This window comes from Somniosus microcephalus, chromosome 1, assembly GCF_052327205.1.
Source record: "Somniosus microcephalus isolate GS21.2 chromosome 1, FLI_Smic_1.0, whole genome shotgun sequence".
NCBI classification, from domain to species: Eukaryota; Metazoa; Chordata; class Chondrichthyes; order Squaliformes; family Somniosidae; genus Somniosus; species Somniosus microcephalus.
In genome coordinates this window covers 348,168,820-348,191,742 of record NC_140987.1, presented here as the reverse complement: position 1 = coordinate 348,191,742, position 22,923 = coordinate 348,168,820, and the positions used below count along the sequence as shown (strand labels likewise).

The 22,923-nt window shown below is 45.5% G+C and overlaps 1 protein-coding gene across 1 annotated transcript in view; it reads right to left on the bottom strand.

Moving 5' to 3' along the window:
• The window catches only part of sh3bgrl (SH3 domain binding glutamate-rich protein like), a 228,341-nt gene that overhangs the window by 31,770 nt on the left and 173,648 nt on the right, over positions 1 to 22,923 (bottom strand). Inside the window, exon 3 of the mRNA XM_085995283.1 lies at positions 21,330 to 21,410. Coding sequence (XP_085851409.1) covers positions 21,330 to 21,410 — 81 coding nt within the window. The remainder of the gene's footprint in view (positions 1 to 21,329; positions 21,411 to 22,923) is intronic.

The following is a 22,923-nucleotide window of genomic DNA, read 5'->3' as shown; positions in this document are numbered from 1 at the left end:
GCAAATCGTGTTTAACCAACTTGATCAAGTTTTTTGATGAAGTAACAGAGAGGGTTGATGAGGGCAATGCGGTTGACATGGTGTACATGGATTTCCATAAGTCTTTTGACAAAGTGCCACATAATAGGCTTGCCAGCAAAGTTGAAGCCCATGGAATAAAAGGGGCAGTGGCAGCATGGATACGAAATTGGCTAAGTGACAGGAAACAGAGAGCAGTGGTGAATGGCTGTTTATCGGACTGGAGGAAGGTATACAGTGGTGTTCCCCAGGGGTCGGTTCTAGGACCACTTGATATATATTAAATGACTTGGATGTGGGTGTACAGGGTACAATATCAAAATTTGCAGATGACACAAAACTTGGAAGTACAGTGAATAGTGAGGAGGATAGTGATAGACTTCAAGAGGACATAGACAAGCTGGTGGAATGGGCGAACACGTGGTAGATGAAATTTAACGCAGAAAAGTGTGAAGTGATACATTTTGGTAGAAAGAGAGGAGAGGAAATATAAACTAAAGGGTACAATCCTAAAGGGGATGCATGAACAGAGAGACTTTGAATATATGTACACAAATCGTTGAAGGTGGCAGAGCAGGCTGAGAAAGCAGTTAAAAAAGCTTACGGATTCCTGGGCTTCATGAATAGAGGTAGAGAGTACAAAAGCGTGGAAATGATGATGAACCTGTATAAAACACTGGTTTGGCCTCAACTGGAGTATTGTGTCCAATTCTGGGCACCGCACTTTAGGAAGGATATGAAGACCTTAGAGAGGGTGTAGAAAAGATTTATGAGAATGATTCCATGGATGACAGACTTCAGTTACATAGATAGACTGGAGAAGCTGGGGTTGTTCTCCTTAGAGCAGAGAAGAGTGAGAGGAGATTTGATAGAGGTGTTCAAGATCATGAAGGGTCTGGACAGAGCAGATAGAGAGAAACTGTTCCCATTGGAGGAAGGTGTTGTGTCTGTGTGTTGATAGAGACACTGAAGACAGGAGTTGGTTTCATAGGTGTTTACTGAACAAAGTCTGGAGGGGAACTAACTGATACAACACAATATACAGGCTTATATAGCCCGAGTGGCCATTACCGGCATTACAGTACACCTGGGGCTCTTAAAGGCACATACGCTACAATTCCTCCCCTTTTAGCCAACCAGTACATAATATTTTAAGTAATTATTAATTACATGTTACAAGAAAAATAATCTACACATTGCTGCAGTTAATTAATTATAAGTCAGACTCGGTCCGGATAACGCCTCGGTGGTGTAGTAGTTTCTGGTGGTGTAGTAGGTTCTTTTGGCAAGGCTGATTCGGCTTGAATGCCAGTGTCGGGTTCATCGGGTTCTAGTATCACCGGATCGGAGGTAGATATGGGTATCTCTACTTCATCATTAGGCGTATAGAGTTGTGGTGTAGGTTGTCCCTTTTCGGATGACTCTATGATTTGGTCAGCATGGCGCCTTATTATGCTTTCTCCGATGTCCACGGTATACATCAGCGGTCCTAGTCGTGTGCAGATAGTTCCAGGCTGCCATTTCTCGGTATGGTAGTCCCGGGCCAAAACTTGTTGACCTATCTGGAAGGTTCTAGTTGGCCTTTCATTCATGCCTTGAAATTGCCGGTTCTCCACGTCCCTTCTGATGTTGGGCTTGATCAAATCCAGCCGGCATCTTAGGCTTCTATTGAAGAACATCATGGCGGGAGTTTGGTTTGTAACCATATGTGTTGCATTCCTGTATGCGAACAAGAAGTTATCCACCTTGTGCTGAAGTTTTATGTCTTCATTACCCATGGCCTTTATGGCCTTCTTGAAGGTCTGGACAAACCTTTCAGCCAATCCATTGGTGGCGGGATGGTATGGGGCGGACGTGTAGTGCTTAACCCCATTGTTTTTTAAGAACTTCCTGAATTCTTCGGACACAAATTGCGGTCCATTATCAGAACAGATCTGCTCCGGCAGCCCATTCCTGGCAAATATGGTCCTTAATACTGTGATGGTTTTTTCCATGGTGGTGGAGGACATCTTTATTACCTCCAGCCACTTGGAGTGTGCATCAACCGCGATTAAGAACATTGAGTCCATAAATGGACCAGCAAAGTCGATGTGTACCCTTTTCCAGGGAGATGAGGGCCACTCCCATGGATGTAGAGGGGCTTGGGGTGGAGCGTTTTGGACCTTCTGGTATCCTAGGCAGCTCTTGGTCATTTCTTCGATGTCTCCATTGATACCTGGCCACCATACAAACGCCCTGGCTAGGTTCTTCATTTTCACTCCACCCAGATGCCCCTCGTGAAGCTCCTTTAGAACTTTATCCTGGAGTTTGGGTGGAATCACCACTCTGGATCCACACATCAAGGTTCCTCGGCACACTGACAGCTGTTCTCTTCTTTGCGAGAATGCTGGCAACAGTGGTTCGCCATGTGCTGGCCATCCCTTCACTGTTAAATAGTAGACTCGTGAGAGAGTCGGGTCATTTCTAGTTTCCCTTTCAATGGCAGAATTTGTTACTGGTAGACATTCGACTATGGTAGAGTGGAAAATCTCCACTGGGTCTACGGTAGGTGCTTCTTCTACCGTTGGCAATGGTAGGCGTGATAACCCGTCAGCATTCCCATGCTGTTTTGATCCTTTGTATTCTATGTTGTATTGGTGTGCCCCTAGAAAAAGGGACCACCTCTGTAGCCTTTGCGCTGTCATAATGGGAACACCCTTTTTAGGGTTGAATATGGAGATGAGGGGTTGATGGTCAGTCAACAAGGTAAATTTTTGTCCGTGTAGGTAATGGTTGAATTTCTTCACTCCCCATACCAGGCTGAGTGCTTCCCTGTCGATTTGGGCATAGTTACGCTCAGCTGAGTTCAATGAGCATGACGCAAAAGCTATCGGCCGTTTCGAGCCATCAGGGAATTTATGCGATAATACTGCTCCTACGCCGTAAGGGGATGCATCGCACACCAATCTGATTGGCAGTGATGGGTTGTAATGAACCAAAACTTCTTTGGACGTGATTAAGTCTTTGCATTTATGGAAGCCACGTTTACAGTCTTCGCTCCATTTCCAAATTACTCCTGTTTGTAGCAGTTCATTAAGAGGGTGTAGAAGAGTTGATAAGTTCGGTAAAAATTTATGATAGTAATTTATTAATCCCAGGAACGACCTTAATTGTGAAACATTTTCAGGTGCTGGGGCTTTTATGACCGCTTCAATTTTTTCAGGTGACTTATGCAACCCTTCTTCGTTAATTATGTGGCCACAATATGATATTTGATTTTGGAAAAATTCGCACTTGGGGCAATTTGCTCGTAGGCCCCGTTCTCTCAGCCTAGTGAGCACCTGCTCCAAATTGGCAAGGTGCTCGTTGTCGTTTTCTCCTGTTACAAGGATGTCGTCTAGGTAGCATTGAGTCCCCGGAATCCCTTGGAGGACTTGCTCCATAGCTCTTTGCCAGATAGCTGGAGCAGATGCTACTCCGAAAACCAGTCGATTGTACTGGTACAGACCTTTGTGTGTATTTATCGTGAGATATTTTTTAGAGGCCTCCTCAACCTCCATCTGTAGATATGCCTGTGCCAAGTCAATTTTGGTGAAACGTTTCCCTCCGGATAGTGAGGCGAAAATATCTTCTATCCTCGGAAGAGGATACTGTACCGTGTGAAGGACCGGGTTTACAGTCATCTTGAAGTCTCCACAGATGCGAATTTTTCTCTGTTCTTCAGATTTATCATTATTCAATGCTTTCTTCATGACTGGAACGATGGGTGTTGCCCACTCGCTCCAATCTATTTTGGATAATACGCCTGCCTTTTCCAAATTCTCCAGCTCTGCCTCGACTGCTGGACGAATTGCGTATGGCACCGGTCTTGCCTTAAAAAACTTGGGAATTGCTGCACCTTCCACTTTTATTGAGGTGGTGATGCCTTTCAAGTTTCCTAGTTTCTCTTGAAACACTTCTTTGGCGTTGGCCAAGATGTCTTTTAATCGTTCAGGTATGACGTCATCATCGTTTTTTTTCTTACTGGTCACCGTCAGTGCCTGAATGGAGTGCCAGTCTAAACGTATTTTCCTGATCCATTCACGTCCCAACAGCGGTGGACCACCATCTTGTAGAATGTATAAATACAACTTTTGTATTTCCTTGCCGTTGTATACAACAGGCACCCTTATTTTTCCTTTGGGGTATACATTCTGCCCCGTATATGTTTTCAAGATAATGGATGTGTCTTTTAAAGGTATATACGGAAATAGCCACTCGTAATCCCGTCGATTTATGACGGTCAGAGCTGATCCTGTATCTAGCTCCATTTTAACTGGGGACCCTGCTATCGTGAGGGTAACCCAAATGGTCTGGTAATCATCTTTGGCAATAACATTATGTAATTTGAGACAGCTTAGTCTCTTGTTTTCGGAGTCGCTATCGCTCTTCTGGTCTTCGGAGCTACTGTCCATCATCATTTGTACCTTTCTGTACTTTTCTTTATTGATTTTCTTTTCCTGTCTGTGGATTTTTTTTGTCCAGATCGGCATACCCGTGCAATGTGTCCAATCTTTCCGCATTGCCTGCATGCTTTGTCCTTGAACCAGCAGTCCCTCTGGTCATGGGTGGATCTGCCACAGTGATAACATCTCTTGAAACCCTGTTTCATTTCATGGGTGCCGAAGTCCTGTGTCTTTTGTTGTATCTCTGCAGCTCCTCTTGCAGCTGCTTCGTATGATACAGCCATACTGAAAGCCTTGTCCAGTGTTAAATCTTTTTCAGAAAGCAGCCTTTTCTGTGTTCCTTCACTTAAGAGACCGCAGACGAATTTGTCTCGAAGATAATCTGCTAGTCCTGCCCCGAATTGGCAGTGTTTTGATAGCTTTCTTAATTCGGTGAGGTAATCAGCGTTACTTTCATTCTTGTGTTGATTTCTCTTGAAGAATTTGAATCGTTCCGCTATCAGCAGCGGTGTTGGGTTTAAGTGCTCCTGTAGGGTATCAACAATTTCTTTAAAATTCTTGTCCTTTGGTTTGGCTGGAGTGATTAAATTTCGTAACAGCCCGTATGTCTTTGCGCCCATTAGATTTAGCAGTACTGAAGCTTTTTTTTCATCTTCTATTCCATTTGTGGTGCAATATACCTCCACTCTTTCCACATATGTGGTCCAATCCTCTATCTCGTTATCAAAAGCATAAATATTGCCAGACTTAGGCATCCTAGAAATAAAATGGCGCTTCCCGCGCTTTTCTTTCTTTTCTGCAGAAAAGATATGGTGCTTCCCGTGCTTCCCCGCCGCTGCTGCCAATGACAACGCTGTTTCCCGCGGTTTCCGTTCTTTTTATTTATTTATTTACAGTTGGAGACTCGTTCCCGCCGGACTCTCTCTCTAGGTCTGAACGCCGACCTGCTTGCAGCGCCGGCCGTCTCCCGAGTGCTCCCTCCCCGTCTGTTACTGCTTGCCTCCGCTTTCGCTGCTTGGCCTAGCTGTAGAGCCAGCCGCTGGAGCCCCAGCCCGACGCCCAGGAAGGATTATTGCAGTACCTGCCACCAGCTTGGCTAGCTGGTGAAACCACAGCTTTTTCTTTTTCTTGATTTTTCTTCAACTTTGGATGCCAGAGGAATCAATGTCCTTGAGGTGCTGCCGAATTGCAGGTAAGTCCGTTTCCAATTCGTCGCCACTGTTGTGTCTGTGTGTTGATAGAGACACTGAAGACAGGAGTTGGTTTCATAGGTGTTTACTAAACAAAGTCTGGAGGGGAACTAACTGATACAACACAATATACAGGCGTATATAGCCCGAGTGGCCATTACCGGCATTACAGTACACCTGGGGCTCTTAAAGGCACATACACTACAGAAGGGTCGAGAACCAGAGGACGCAGATTTAAGGTGATTGGCAAAAGAACCAAAGGCAACATAAGAAAAAACTTTTTTACACAGCGAGTGGTTAGGATCTGGAATGCACTGCCTGAGAGGGTGGTGGAAGCAGACTGAATCACGGCTTTCAAAAGGGAATTGGATAAGTACCTGAAGGAAAAAAAATGGCAGGGCTACGGGGAAAGCGCGGGGGAGTGGGTCTAGCTGAAGTGCTTTTGCAGAGAGCCGGCACGGGCTCGACGGGCCGAATGGCCTTCTACCGTGCTGTAACCATTCTATGAATCTATGATTTACTGTTACATAAAAATGAACTCGTCTCTCCCTATACAGAAGGCAAGCAGAGTTCTTGAAGCATACTGGGTGACTTTGCTCCAATATAGCAGACACTTTCACACATGTATAGCCTAAAGGATCCTTTCCACTATTCTAAATTTAGTATGATTTGTCCAGGCATTTCATACAGCTGTGAAAACATTTGATCACTTTTGACTGTTGTTCTTGCCTCAACAGCACTCCCAAATGGCAGATAGGATTCGGTTCAATGTGACCATTGGGGAACCTGTCCCCATTACTCGCTATAACAGCAATCCTGTACGTGTGGTAGTTACTATCTGTGCAAATGTAGCTTAAATAAGCAATGCACGCTCCTGATCCAATTCAGTATCACTGAACAGGTAGTTAGGATCAGTTAAGAAGATGTTGCACAGCTAAAGATCCTCTGAAAAGTTTTGCAAACTCAAAGCACAGAAATAAGGCCAGATTTTGCTTAATAACTGCCTTTGTGTACCTCAAGCTATTGTTTCATTGACTTGATTCGCACTGGTAAAGAAATATTAAGTTGAATTTAAGTAGGTTTTCCGGAAATTCTGAAATGAGGACAGGGAAGGATACAGTCCAGAAGGACATGGTGTAAAAACTATATCAATTCCTTGAGGTCCGTACTCCGGGAAGGGAGGAATGGATGGATGGATTTTAATGTCTCATCCAAAAGACAACACCTCTGACAATGCAGCACTCCCTCATCACTGCACTGGATTGTCAGCCTAGATTTATGTGCTCAAGTCCCTGGAGTGGGACTTGGACCCAGAACCTTCTGACACAGAGGCGAGTGTGCTACCCACTGAGCCACAGCTGACACCTCAGGTAGAGGTAAAGAACAGTTATACAACAGGTCGAGAGTACAGCATTAATTGCTAAGGAGTTATTGGTTACAGGGACCACAACATGGACGTGAGTGAGATGGAAAAGCCATACGATAGGTGACTATCAATTTAGAAAGAGGAGGGCGATTTAGAAAAAAGTAAAAACAGATGCTAGGACTACAAAAGCTTAATGCATTTGTCTGAAATTCATTTTGTTATTTTAGTGAAAGCATTAACCAGTTTTAATAATGAAAAGATTTAACACTTGGGGGAAAAATTGAGTCACATCCCCTTTGGGGCACTAACTTCGCTGAGGCGCTAAAAATTAGCACCCCCGCAGCCGAAATTCACCGGTAGCGTCCCAAGAGGGAGGCGAGGTGCTACTGGAAGCATCCCGCTTCCCTCTTGGGGCGCTGCGAGTGAATATCACAGCGCTACGTGCCACAGCGCCATGCGCAACTGCAGGCCTTCCTCCCCTTCTTAAAGGGGAGGGGCCAAGCGCAGCGCGACCTGGGGCCCAGCTGGGCCACGAGGGATCGGAATGCTGGCAAAACAGCCCGGGGCACTCAAGAGAAGTGCTGGGTTCACGGAGCGCAGCCGGCACTCCGCGGGGGGTGGGGGGGCTGCAGAGAAGGCCAGGGATGGCAGAGGGGGCAGGTGCTGACAGGCGGCCAGCAACAAAAATGGCCACCTGGCACCTCCCCTTTAATTTGCGCCGCCCCGGCTGCAGGTAGGCCCCCCTGTCCCCGTTGGACATAGCGTCCGGCGGTAAGTCAGGGGGCGCTACTGAAGATCGCAGCCGGGGCACTACGCACGGCGATGATGTCATCGCCGGCAGCGCAGCACCGCGGGGTGCTAATAGTTACCATCGCTGCTAATCTCCCGCTAAATTTCACGGGAGGCATTGGCTGCGCTGCACCCAGGCACTAGTTGCTTTGCGCCCCGTTATAGGGTGCTAACGGGTGGCGCAAAGCAAACTAATTTTTAGGTCTTAATGTATCTTTCCACACAAGCATCAGTAACTAGAATCAGTGCCCTAAGTTTTTAAAACTTCAGTCTATTGAGTATGATAAAGGCTCTCTGTTAGAGACTTGCAATTCCTCTGCAAGCAGGGGTATGTAGGTTATAAGGAGACCACTGGAAGAGCTGTGCATGTTCATTTGGAGCCTCTGGGAATGAATAAACTTGTGTCATAAGTTCAGCTGGCCCTAATCCAAATGGCTAAGCAGTATTACTGATAGCAATTTATATATTTATTGGCATATGGCTAAGAGTGAGTTAGGGACTATGCTATTTTATAATGGGGTACAATATCCAATGTAACATGCAATGTATTGTCAAGGTCACATTGACTGAATCAAATCAATTTGACTTTTTATTACATGGTGTTCTGGCATTTTTACTGGTATCTTCGGGATCGAACGCGTTGGGGTGAATTTTGCTGGCATTCGGGGCGGGTTTGGAGGTGGGACTGTTGGCACAATTGCAAAGATGGATAGTGGATCCCGAATCCGCCGTCAACCCACCTCCATACAATCTTCCCAAGTGTCGGGTCCCCGATTTGCGTAGGATTATAGGCACTTAACTGCCTCTTGACAGGTAGTTAACAGGCAGTTAAGAGACTTTTTGCAATTTTGCCAGGTCAACTGCGGGCTTCTCGATGTCCGGACACCACGCCAGGGCAAGTGTGGCGTGCTGTGGGTCTACTGCAATGTTTCTTCATTGATGACAGCTATAGAAGTGGTGTGAAGGATCCAATGGTATACTGGTGAGTTTCAGAGGTAAGAAAATGTTGGGAAAATCATTTTTAATGTATTTAGACTTTTCTGTAGGTAATAAGGTTTGAAGTGATTGTGTAGTCCCACCTCATTGGGAGAACCTCTCTCACCAGTGACAGATCGCTTCTGTAACCTCACCTGCAGCTGCCATCTGTTTTATCCTAAGGAGAGTGTCTCTGGAGAGCCTGGGTGCAAGGGCTCACCTTTGTACAGTGATTGTCAGTGTTTGCAGCACCTCAATGCTGTCAAACACTGAAAAATCATCTGTCAAAAAAAAAATGAGCATGTCCCCTTTAAGAAAACCGGCTGATGATGCGTCATCAACTGACGTCATCTGACACTGGCTTCCTCTTAATTGGCTAGCAAGCCCGCAGGGCGGGCTTAGCAAGGCCAATTGACGTAAAATTACGTCTGTGCGTCGGGCGTCGTTGGGGACGGGATCGGAACCCGCAAGTCAACTGACCCGCTTCCAACTCACACCGAAAGTTAAGATTGCGCCCAATATGTCCAGTTTTCCCATGAATACCAGATGCCAGCGGCCTTGATTATTATATGTTCCTTCACATTTGTCCTCAATTTAATCCCATGGCTGTTTTACGCCCAGGATGCACAGCAAGATGCTAAGCAACAATTACCAGGCTGGAGATAGATACAGGGTGTCCAGTAGCACCAGGATGGCAGGAAGCTACGGTACTTAGCAGTACAGGGGCGGGGTGGGGGGATTGAATCTTGGGATCTGGCAGTGCTGGGACATCGGTCCTGTATTTTGGCTGCGCCGCTGTGGGAGTCGGTAATAATTTTCAAATGAGTCATCTTTGCTCAAAAGAAGTCACAAACTTCCCTTTTAACGCATTCCCTTCCTCACAAAAGCTGCACTGAGTTAGAACATTTTTCATCCAAAGCAAGGCACAGCTGCCTGCGATTAGCCTTCGTCTTTATGACATGTTTACCCGAAAAACTTCCAGCAATTAGAATTTTTTGGGGTTTGGAATGAAGTTCAAAAACCATTTTATAAGTATGTATCTAATGAGTGTGGGCCCCCAAAAATACAGGGGCCACAATCCCGCGATCACACTCAGTGGGGTTGTCCAGCGCCAATTCTGCTGGAGTTTGCAGGGTTAGTGGGAGGCTAACCTAATTTGAATGGGTCTGGCAAGCCCATGCACCACTGCCAGCACATCACCAATGCCTATCGACCCTATGGTGACAGAAAATCGAGTGCCCGACTACTTTTGGGTGGGGATGGGGTTTCCAAGACACCCCCTGCAAGACCCTGGAGATCACCATGTAAGAGGGTCGATCTCAATTTACAAAAAATGTTCCGGCTATTTTTCAGCTATCCACCTCCCCCAACCCCCCAACCAACAACTTCCCCAGGTGGACCCCCTACTGCCCATTTGGTGCCTCCACTCACTTGGCGACCTGGCCTCGAGTCCAACACTGGGCCCTGACTGACCCGGAGAAGCGGGAACCCCCGCTGTCATTTGCCTTCTAAAGGGTGAGCGGTGATTCCGCCCTTAAAAACTGGCTGGAAAATCCCGGGAACAGTGGTGGCCGAGTGCAACCAGGTCCCTGCTATTTTCTGGTGTGTTCTGCCACAGTTATGGCCGATTACCTGCAGGTTTTTGGGGACTCATGCAAAATAATTCAGCCGGTGATCTGTATGCACATGCATACATTGCATGTGTGTGCTTCTCTCTTACTCTCTTCCTGTCTGCCTTTGAACTAAAAAGTCTTTATAAAAGTACTGCATGCAGTTCTGGTCACCATACTATAAAAAGGATATAGAGGCACTGGAGAGGGTGCAGAGAAGATTTACAAGGATGATACTAGAAATGCAAGGGTATACATATCAGGAAAGGATGAACAGGCTGGATCTCTTTTCTCTTGAAAAAAGGCTGAGGGGTGACCTAATAGAGGTCTATAAAATTATGAAAGGTTTTGATCGAGTTGATACAGAGAATGTTTCCACTTGTGGGGAAGAGCATAACTAAAGGCCATCAATATAAGATAGTCACCAAGAAATCCAATAGAGAATTCAGAAGAAACTTCTTTACCCAAAGAGTGGTGAGAATGTGGAACTCGCTACCACAGGGAGTGGTTGAAGCGAATAGTATAGATGCTTTTAAGGGGAGGCTGGACAAGCATATGAGGGAAAAGGGAATAGAGGGTTACGCGGATAGATTTAGATGAGGAAAGATGGGAGGAGGCTCGAGTGGAGCATAAATGCCAGCATGGACTGGTTGGGCCGAATGGCCTATTTCTGTACCGTATATCCTATGTAAATTTGAAATTTTACCTGAAAAATTCAATCAGTGACTGTTTTTTGAAATAATTTTGAAAAACACAAACAAAAATCTCTGAAATCCATTTGTACCATGAGGAGACATACACTTGCACTGAGAAATTGTGCATACTCCCACACAGCAATATTTCTGTTCAGTGATAGATGTTGGAGGGGTGGGGGAAGAGATAAAGTCCAAGCTCAGGCTCGGAGATGGGCTAAGGTCTTAAAGCTGAAGTAAGGACATTAATCAAAATACACAAGGCTACTTTATAGGCAAGTAGAATCATGTTCTTGAAAAATACCACAATTTGGATGTTACAAACCTTATTTTGGATGTTTGAAATTTTAGTTACTATGAAAAACATGGCAGATGAAAGCAATTTGATTGGTTGAGTTCCAGCCTTGGTGAGATCTTACAAGTCTGGGTAGTTACAGGTGAGTTGAGATAGAGTTGTGGTTTATTTTCAGCTAATCAAAAATGTGCAATATAACATCTCCTTTGGCTCGGTGTCAAATTTTTGTCTATTATGCCCCTGTGAAGCAGATTGGGATGATTTCCTACATTAAAGTCGCTATATAAATGCAAGTTGTTGTGATGAGGAAGTATGACATGATTGAAATGACATACATACTATTGTGCCATTTTTAGAGAGAAATAAAAGTGGTATTAATGGATCTTCTGTGGAGTTGCTCACAGTAAGTTGGTGGATACATAGTTTAACACACCCCTCATGATAAAACAGTGTACTGTCCACCTGTTCCGCTGCTAGGGTGGAGCCATTTTTAAGCTGGCCTGTCCCTTTAAGGTCACAAAGTGCAATTGCTGTGAGTAAACACAGCCCAATGTCAGCTTAATTGTGGTTCGATTTGAAGATTAAGTTGTGTCAGCCATGGCTCAGTTGGTAGCACCCTCGCCTCCATGGGACTTGAGCACAAAAATCCAGGCTGACACTCTAGTGCAGTACTGAGGGAGTGCTGCACTGCCGGAGGTGCCGTCTTTCAGATGAGACATTAAACCGGGGCCCTGTCTGTCCTCTCTCAGGTGGACGTAAAAGATCCCATGGCACTATTTTGAACAAGAGCAGGGGAGTTGTCCCCGGTGTCCTGGCCAATATTTATTCCTCAACTAACATCACTAAAACAGATTACAGGAAACTCTCGGTGTACCGACACCTAAATAACCGGAAATCTCTGTTAACCGGCAAAATTCAGGAGTAGGTTCAGGTAAGTTTTACTTCATATTAGTGGCCGTTCCTGGATCTGTGGCCGTGTAACTGGGGTTCCTGCACCTGTTGCTATGCAACAGGGACGCTTGGTCTGTGGCCGGGGTTCCTGCACCTGTTGCTATGCAACAGGGACGCCTGGATCTGTGGCCGTGTACGGGGCTCTTGTACCTTTTACTATACCTCTCTGTAATCCGGACTTTTTGATAAACCGGCACCACGCCGGTCCTGTCGGTGCCGGATAAAAAAAGAGTTTCCTGTATGTGGTCCTAATCACATTGCTGTTTATGAGAGCTTGCTGTGTGCGAACTGGCTGCCACGTTTCCTACCTTGCAACACTGACTACACTACAAAAAAAAAGTACTTCATTGGCTGTAAAGTGCTTTGGGACGTCCGGTGGTCGTGAAAGGCGCTATATAAATGCAAGTCTGTTTTTTTAGGTTGTAAATTTATGGCTCTAGGTCAAGAAAAACATAGAATGAATGCCTTTCCCTTTTACATATAAACGCAATCGATATTTTGACATCTTGAAGAGATATCTGAAGCGATGGACACGTGCCAATCTTTTATATGCATTGTGTAAATGTGGGCATTGGTGAGGTGTTGGATTAAAGCAGGTTACTGGAAATCCAGCAACACTGAGCGGCCAGTATGGCAATCACAGGATCATCCAGTGTACAGTTTGAAACAAATAACACTGGTGTGCAAACAACTCGATTACAGTTTGTGTCAATTCTGCAACAAAAGCAGCCCAAGCCCTCAGCTGTGAAATGCCCAAGAAATGCACTGCCCTTTCAATCATCATAGGAGGTATTACTATTTCTACGCAGCACACAAGTAACAGGCAATATTCACCAGATTGATACCTGGGATGGCAGGAATGACGTATGAGGAGAGATTGGGTCGATTAGGCTTATATTCGCTAGAGTTTAGAAGAATGAGAGGGGATCTCATTGAATCTTAAAAAATTCTAACAGGACTAGACAGACTAGATGCAGGAAGGATGTTCCCGATGGCCGGGGAGTCCAGAACCAGGGGTCACAGTCTAAGGGGTAAGCCATTTAGGACTGAGATGAGGAGGAATTTCTTCACCCAGAGAGTGGTGAACCTGTGGAATTCTCTACCACAGAAGGCAGTGGAGGCCAATTCATGAAATATATTCAAGAAGGAGTTAGATATATTCCTTAAGGCTAAAGGGATCAATGGATATGGAGAGAAAGCAGGGACAGGGTACTGAATTTGGATGATCAGCCATGATCTCATTAAATGGCGGAGCAGGCTCGAGGGGCCGAATGGCCTACTCCTGCTCCTATTTTCTATGTGTAAAGTCTGTGGGTTGTACAGTTAATAACGACACAGACTTCAGGAATAACAAACAAACAGGTCTTTACTATTCGAAGGTCAGGGCGGATCTGCCCAAGGAATCATGCCACAACACTTATATACCGGTGTGGTCACCGTCGGTATTACAGTATACAGAAGCCAAACAAGTAGTGCCACACCTAAAGTAGTTCTCTTAAAGGTGAATGGTTACATACAATAGTTCTCTTAAAGGTAGACGGGTACATACACTACAATCCTCCCTTTTTAGCTTATTACATACAGAGTCCCCATTAAACATAACATATCTTCAACTTCATATAAAACAATTTACAGACATAGTCTCGGTGGGAAACAGTTCACAGGTTCAGTCTCTGCGGGAACAGTTCACAGATTCAGTCTCTGATCTTGACTTGGTCCGAACAACATCTCTTTGGTGTAGATGGTTCACATTGCTAGCGTGACTCCTCCATATCCTTTTCTTGACGTAACAGCTTGAACTTTCGTCCTGCTGAACCAGCAGTGCTGACTTTTACAACAACTGGGTTGCCCTGATATTTTCCTACTTCCCAACTGATTTAACTCCTTTCGTAGGGTCCACGCATGATCTGGTAGAAGTGATAATATTTGCGATAGTTATCATCTTCTGCTTCTTCTTTTTCTTTTCTGCTTTTTGGAGACTCTCGGGGCTCCCTTATCAGCTGCCAGCTGTAGCGCCACCAACTCTCTATGTTCCTTCGACTTTAAGTGCTTCATCCTGATTTCGGCACTTTGGGAGTTTTCATCACAAACTGGGCAGACCACATCCTCGTAATATTCAGTGTCACTCAACAGGTCATGGTAATATTCGGGTTCGTCCTGAGTTAGGCCAGCGAGAGGGCCTTCTACTTCCTCCTTACCCATCTGGACGTTAGCTGACTGTGGTTCCTTCCCTAGACATCTTTCTTGAAAAGACTTCTTCATGCATTCATCTTCATCCCGCTCTTCCTAGGTTTCCTGCAAATCCTTCACTAATGACCTCATTTGTGATTTCAATACTTCCCCTTCCCTCGGGGATTGATTGATCGGGCTATTCAATCCTTCTACTGGAGCAGCTGTTTCAACATTCTGTTGTTCACATAGACGCGATTCAGCGTACTTTTGGCACCCCAGTAAAGTCTGTTTTGCAACCTCAGCTATTTCCCAAACTTTTGAGAGCTCCGAACTCCTTCCCGTTGAAGATTGAAGCTCGTGTTCAGATTGTTCCCATTGCAGAGTCTTTTCCCTCAGCATATGAAGGAGTTGGCTGACTGTTAACTCTTTCACGGGAACACTGTGGATCAGAGTCTTCTCCATTTCATCCACCTTTTCCTCCAATGCTTCCACCTTCTGTTCCTCTTGTACTTTGGCTTTCAGCGCTCGGAAAAGTTGCGCCCTGATGCTCTCTAGCTCATGCTCAGGGAACATTCTTACAGTCTCTGTGTTTCTTACAGTTTCCTTTTCTTCCACTGAAAGGATTCCCAGTTGAATCTGTTCTTCAAGTTGTTGAACCTCGGACATTGCCGCCTCATATTTGTCTTGGGTTTCCTTCAATATTTTTATGAGTTCTTGGACATCTTGTCTTTCATGTTCTGCCATGTCTTTCACCTCTAATTTCTCATCTATGGATGGAACTTCTACCGATGAGTCTGTCTTGGCCTTGAGCTCATCAAGAATTTCCTGCAGCCTTTGGACTTCTTGCTCATGTTCAACCTTTAGTTGTTCATATGCTTCTACTGAAACTAGCTTTTCGGAGGTTGCCGAGTTAACCCCCTCCAGAATTGTAGCCTGGGCCTGTTCATACTGTTCTTTCAACTTCTCACACTCTGCTTGTAAGGAGTCGTAGAGAAGAACTGGAATAACATCCTGGCTTCCTGAAGATTCCTCTTCATTTGCTTCTTTCGCAATTTCCTGTTGGAGTTCAGCCAAGGCTGCTATGCTATCTGCCTCTCGAAGTCTCACTGCCATCAAATCTTCTTTATTCTTGCAGTCTATCTCAGCCATTTTCCGATTACTTTCATTTAACTGAGTGAGTAGTCCCTTATTCTGGGCTGAGAGATATTGCACCTTCTCATGTAGACCATAGCACTCCTTCTCTGCTCGACATAGCTGGTTACTGCTGATTTGGTTCTGTGTTTCAAGTTCCAACATCCTTTGCTTAGCTTCTTTCAGTTTCGCCCCTATAAGCTCCTCTTGCAACATGGCCACATTATTCACATCAGGTAAAGAAGCGTTTCTCTTTTCCATGTCCAAGATTTTTTTCTGCATATCTTTAAGTGCACACTGCGATTCAGCTTCTCTTAACCTTGCTTGCACTAGCTCCGTCTCCAATTGCAGAACAAAATCCTCAGTGTAGCGTGGTTTGCCTTTATGCTGTATCTCTAGATCATGCAAATATTCTAACTCCTGAACATCATAAGGGAGATGTGATCGGTAATTGGTCACGATGGCTCTATGGTCGCTCTTTGCTTGAGCTAGCTGCCTCTGCTGTCTTTCCAGGTTCTCTCATTCGGTGTCCCAGAACTTTTCCATTGTTTTCATCTCTTGTACGAGACGGTAACTCAACTGTTCTAATTGTTGTCGTACTTTGAAATAAGTTTGAGTCCGAGTTCGGTGTTCTTCCGTCGTGGATAAGTCCTTAACTTGAACAGGCTCAGAATTCTCTGTCAAACTGGAGTTCTGCTCTGAAGCTTTATTCTTCTCGGTAGCATAAGCCTTTATGCATGTCTTCGTTTTCTCCACCATAGTCGGCAAGTTCATTTTAGCCTTGTCTTCCATATTTGAGTTGGTCTTATCGTCATCCGTTTCAGAATCTGAGCTGATAGCTTGCACCGAGTCCTCACTCATTATGGCTTTTAGATAGTGCCATTCCATGACTATTTTCTTGATCCACTCTCGTCCTAGAAGCGGTGGTCCTCCCTCAGATAATACGTACAAGTTCATTCTTGGGTGTTCTTTACCCCTATCTCTCACCTTGACTCTTATCTTCCCCATGGGGTATACCTTATGCCCCGTGTATGTCTGCAATACGAACTTGGTATTTCTTAAGGGTATGTGAGAGAATAGCCGGTGGTAGTCCCTTCGATTTATGACTGATAGAGCTGATCCAGTGTCCAACTCCATTCTTACTTGGACTCCAGCTATTTTTAGTATGACCCAGGTAGTTTGTAGGTCAGCTTCCTTACTCACATTGTGAATTCTCAGACTACCCAGCTCCTGGCTGTTTGGGTCTGAGTCTGAATTCTGTTCGTCTGAACTCTTCTCAGCCACCTTGTGTACCTTGTTGTACTTTTCTTGTGGTGGCTTCCTTTGGTTGTTGGTCTTCTTCCCTGACCGGCATACCTTAGCGATGTGACCCAGTTTGCCACATTTCCTACATTCTTGGTTCTTAAACCAGCATTGATTCTGGTCATGTGTTGTCTTCCCACAACGATAGCATTTTGTTGTACTTGAGGTAATTTGGTCCACCCCGAGTGCCGCCGCCTTTAGCTGCATTTCCGCCGTTCCTTTCGCTGCGGCTTCGTGCGATGCGGCTATAAGGGCAGCCCTGTCAAGTATGAGGTCGTTCTCTTCGAGTAGTCGCTTTTGTGTCCCTTCCTTGGACAATCCGCATACGAACTTGTCTCACAGTGCCTCTGTCAGATTCCCTCCGAACTGGCAGCATTTCGCTAGCCTACGCAGTTCGACCAAATATTCCGCGTTGCTTTCGTCTTTCCGTTGCGTTCTTGCATAGAATTTGAATCGTTCAGCCAACATCAACGGTGTGGGGTTCAAGTGGTCCTTCAGAACAGCCACAATCCCTTCGAAAGTCTGATCCGCCAGTTTAGCTGGTGCTAGTAGATGCTTCAAGAGCCCGTATGTCTTTGCGCCCATCGAGTTTAGCAATGTTATCGCTTTGTCGTCTTCCTCTATTTTATTGGCTTCACAATAGATCTCGATGCGTTCCACGTACGTGGCCCAGTCTTCTATCTCAGAATTAAAATCGTTAATATTCCCTCGCTTAGGCATCTTCCTTTCCTTGGGAGCAGCACAAGTATTTCTTTAAATTCTTATTTATTATTTATTTATTTCTAAGATGGCGGTTTTTCCCGCGAAAATGGCGGTTTCCCGCTCTTTCCTTCTCTCCCCGCCCCTTCAATGACGGTTTCCCGCATCTGTCGTCTTCTCCGCCTAATGGCGGCTTCCCGCGTTTCTTCCCTGGTGGGAGGGGTACGCTTTCCCCACAGCGGACAGGTTCAGCCGCTGGGCTGGCTTCTGCACAGCTCCCCTTACTCGGCTCTGTCTTTCTCTCCCGCTCGCACGGCTCTACCGGCGTTGGGTACCCCGTTCACGGAGAACAGTTCAGCCGCTGGACTGGCTCTCACGCAGTCTCTCTCTCCCCCACGTTCGGCTCTACCGGCGCTGGGTACCCCGTTGGTGGAGAACAGTTCAGCCGCTGGACTGGCTCTCACGCAGCCTCCTTTGGTCGGCTCTGCCTCTCCCACACGCCCGGCTCCCGTTCGCCTCCCAGCCCTCACGCAGTCCGGTGCTTCCCTCCCCGGCTGCAGCTGAGTTTCTCTCTTCCCGCGCCTGCTCCCGGTCTCAGCGCTTCGTGGCTTCGGTCGCTGCCCGGCTTTTCCCGCCGATCGCGGTCCGGCTATCTCACGACGCCGTTGGACCCGCCTTCCTGACCAGCTCTGCTCCCCCTCGACCGTGGTCGAGTGCACAGCCCTTATCCTCCGGATTTCGTTACACTTTCCCCTACTCACAGTCTCCGCGGCCGCCTTGTTTCCTGCTGATCGGCTCACTCCGCACCGTGGTAGAAGGGTAGTCAGTGCCTGTTGCTGATGGAAGCTTTTGTTGCTAAAGTCTTCCTCCTTTCTATTGCTGCAGCCTCGTGTTTTCTCCCAGCATAACGACGAGGGCGGTTGCCTCTCTTCGACGTTCTTTAGTTGCTTTGGTAGTCTTGCTGCAGGGTACGATCGGACTCGTCGCCACTGTAAAGTCTGTGGGTTGTACAGTTAATAATGACACAGACTTCAGGAATAACAAACAAACAGGTCTTTACTATTCGAAGGTCAGGGCGGATCTGCCCAAGGAATCATGCCACAACACTTATATACCGGTGTGGTCACCGTCGGTATTACAGTATACAGAAGCCAAACAAGTAGTGCCACACCTAAAGTAGTTCTCTTAAAGGTGAACGGTTACATACAATAGTTCTCTTAAAGGTAGACGGGTACATACACTACACTATGTTTCTATGTTAATATTCATTACCTCATCGTCAGGACTGAAATTTATTCAATATAAATGGGAAATTTTACAGGACCATCTCTGATCTTATTAAAATAGCCTCATTAACAAACGAGAGTTGTGTTTTTTTAAGATATAAAAACATTTCTCAACTGAAGGTTGTCAGTATTGTTACATTTGGCATCACAGCTGCCAAACTGTCTGACTCTATGGCAATACCCAAATGTAGTCTCATGTCATTCATGTCTCAGAACAGAATTTATGCATTTTAATTCTCATCAGAATTAAACATAGGACTCAATTTTATTGCTCAGCAGTGTGCTGGCAAAGGGTTTTCAGTACCTAAAGACAAGCTTTACTCATTTAATTTGGCAGTGCTAAACCTGTATTAACAAACTTGTTAGCCTATTTCTGGGTCTTTTCATCGGCACACTGGGACGACATCACAGATTCACTTCACAGTAGAACGGACGGGTCTCGTAAGGTTCTTATCATATTTAGTCCATCGACACCCCAGTAATTGAAAAGTGTAATGAAACTTTGAAAGAAGTAGGGCATTATGTTCAATACCTACCATGGCCTCGCCGTTCCCTATCTCTGTAACCTCCTCCAGCCCTACAATGCTCAGAGATCTCTGCGCTGCTCCAATTCTGGTCTCTTGTGCATTTCCAATTTCCTTCGCTCCACCATTGGTGGCCGTGCCTTCAGCTGCCTGGGCCCTAAGCTCTGGAATTCCCTCCCAAAACCTCTCCGCCTCTCTCTCCTCCTTTAAGAAGCTCCTTAAAACCTATTTCTTTGACCAAGCTTTCGGCCATTTGTGCTAATGTGGCTCGGTGTCAGTAACGCTCCTGTGAAGCGCCTTGGGTCCTTTTCGCTACGTTGAAGGTGCTGTATAAATGCAAGTTGTTGTTGTTGTTGTAACCAATTGCTGCTGAGCTGTGTGAGCAACCACATCCAGTGCAGAAGCCAGGTCTTCAGACAGGTTTTAATCACATGCAAATCCGAGGTTGTTTTGAGACATGCAGATCTACGTGACTGGCATGGAGATTTCACGAGCTGACTTGTGGAAATATCTCGAGTTTGACTAACACACTGGATTTCACAGCAAAGTAAACTTCATTGTTGGATAAAACCTCTTCCCCCCTCCCCGCCACCCCCACCCTGCCCCTTCAACTTTCACCCCCCACCCTGCCCCTTCAACTTTCACCTCCCACCTCGCCCATTCAACTTTCATTGCTTCTCTTGTGCTGCTGAAGAATGTGCTAGGTTACAATCCCAGTAGGTGGCAGTGGCCCTCCAGTACTTCAGCAAAGTGGCAATTCTTCCCGTGCAGGCCCGGACTGTCACTGTTGGCAGCTGTTCAACTGCTGTAGCAATCACAACGAGGTCCAACCCTGCACTCAGCCAACACCACACGTAACTGTTGTTGTGGTCTGGAATGCGCTGCCTGAAAGGGTGGTGGAAGCAGATTCAATAGTAACTTTCTAAAGGGAACTGGATAAATACTTGAAAAGGAAAATTTTGCAGGGCTATGGGGAAAGAGCAGGGGAGTGGGACTAATTGGAGAGCTCTATCAAAGAGCAGGTGCAGGCACGATGGGCCAATGGCCTCCTTCTGTGCTATAAGATTCTATGATTTTATGGAAGGCCACCACTTCAAATGTAAATAAATATCAGTGGCGCGGGCTACTACAGGTGCAGAATAGATCCTCAGCACATTGCAAATGGGGCGAAAATAATCACAGATTAAACACAATATAAGGGGAGAGCAGAATATATGGCCCAAAATTTGTTAATGCATTTGTATCATGAAACACACATTTATACAACAATACAGAATAAATAGGCTGCGACATTGGATACCAACATAAGAATGCTCAATGTAGCAATCGAAAAGTCCCCTCTGCTGTTTCTGTGGCAGCCTTGACCCATTTAAAATGAGTTAACATCACTAGTAAAATAGCAGAAAAGGGAATTTTGGAGAAACGCGTCAAGTGTTCTTATGCTGGTATCCCATGATGTCATTTCACTGTCCAGAACTTAGCCCAGACATAGTCATTTGATTTGTGAAGCCCATCTTTAAATAAACATCCATCAACTCTCTAAAGGAATAGAGATCCCCCCAAGCTTCAGTGTTTAAATATACGACACGGTAGTGAGCTAATTGCAAGTGACAGTAAATATATAAAAGGGGCACATTTCAAACATTCAGGGTTAGAAATATTGTTAGTGATGTTATCGTACACTCATAAAATTCTTTTCCCTGCTATTTTGTGTAAATGTTTCTACTAAAATAGTGGAGAGGGGAAATTTGATATGGGGCATATTAAAGTGTTTGTAGGAAAACATCAATGACAGTAATTTCTATGTCACTTATTTGGAGCCCACAGACAATCCTTCACTTCCATAGAAAAATGCATTTGTGGAAACAGAATTAATAGAAAGTCTCAGCTTATTTTCAATCTAACCTTTGATCCAGGTGGAGCAGTCAGGCCTAGAAATGCATACACGGCATTATTCTCTCTGGCATCGAAAAACGCTTCAAAGTTCTAGAAAGAGAGAAGATAGAATCATAGAATAATACAGCACACATGGAGGCCATTCGACCCTTCGTGCTTGTGCCGGCTCTTTGAAAGAGCTATCCACTCCATTGCTCTGTCCCCACAGTCCTCAAATTTTTCCCCTTCAAGTATTTATCCAATTTCCTTTTGAAAGTTATTATTGAATCTGCTTCCACCACCCTTTCAGACAGCGCATTCCAGATCACAACAACTCGCTGCGTAAAACTTAGCCGATTACTTTAAATCTGGGTACTCTGGTTACCGACCCTCCTGCCACTGGAAAAAGCTTCTCTCTATTTACTCTATCAAAACCCGTCATGATTTTGAACACCTCTATTAAATCTCTCCTTAAACTTCACTGCTCTAAGGAGAACAATCCCAGCTTATCTAATCTCTCCACATAACTGAAGTCTTTCATCTCTGGTACAATTCTAGGAAATCTCCTCTGCACCCTCTAAGGCTTTGACATCCTTCCTAAAGTGTGGTGCCCAGAATTGGACACAATACTCGTCTGGAGTGTAACCAGTGATTTATAAAGGTTTAGCATAACTTCCTTGCTTTAGTACTGTATGCCTCTGTTTATCAAGCCAAGGAACTGTGTGCTTTTTTTTTATAAACAGCCTTCTCAACTTCACTGCGTAAAATTGGATCTGCCATGTGTCTGTCTACACATTTCACCAGTCTATGTCCTCCTGAAGACTGTTACAATCCTTCTCACTGCTTACTACATATCTGAATTTTGTGTCATCTGCAAACTTTGAAATTAGGCCCTGCATACCCAAGTGTAGATCATTAATATATATCAAAAAGAGCAGTGGTCCTAATACTGAATGCTGGGAAAGACCACTGGAAGCATTGTGAGCGAACAGCATTCCCATTAATCCGCACACCCCAATCTGCGTAGGGACACGGAACCACATAGTCTATTGCAATCTGTGCAGGGACACAGAACCACATCCTCCATCCTAATCTTGGCAGGACACGGAACCACATCCCCCATTCTATTTCTGTGAAGGGACACGGAACCACATCCCCCACTCCAATCTGTGCAGGACAGGGAACAACATTTCCCATTCTAATCTGTACAGGGACACGGAACCACATCCCCCACTCCAATCTGTGCAGGAGAGGGAACAACATTTCCCATTCTAATCTGTACAGGGACACGGAACCACATTCCCCATCCCAATCCGTGCAGGGACACGGAACCACATTGCCCATTCTAATCTGTGCAGGGACACGGAACCACATTTCCCATTCCAATCTGGGCAGGACAAGGAACCACATTCCCCATTCTAATCTGTGCAGGGACACGGAACCACATTTCCCATTCTAATCTGTGCAGGGACACGGAACCACATTGCCCATGCCAATCTGGGCAGGACAAGGAACCACATTTCCCATTCTAATCTGTGCAGGGACACGGAACCACATTTCCCATTCCAATCTGGGCAGGACAAGGAACCACATTCCCCATTCTAATCTGAGCAGGACACGGAAC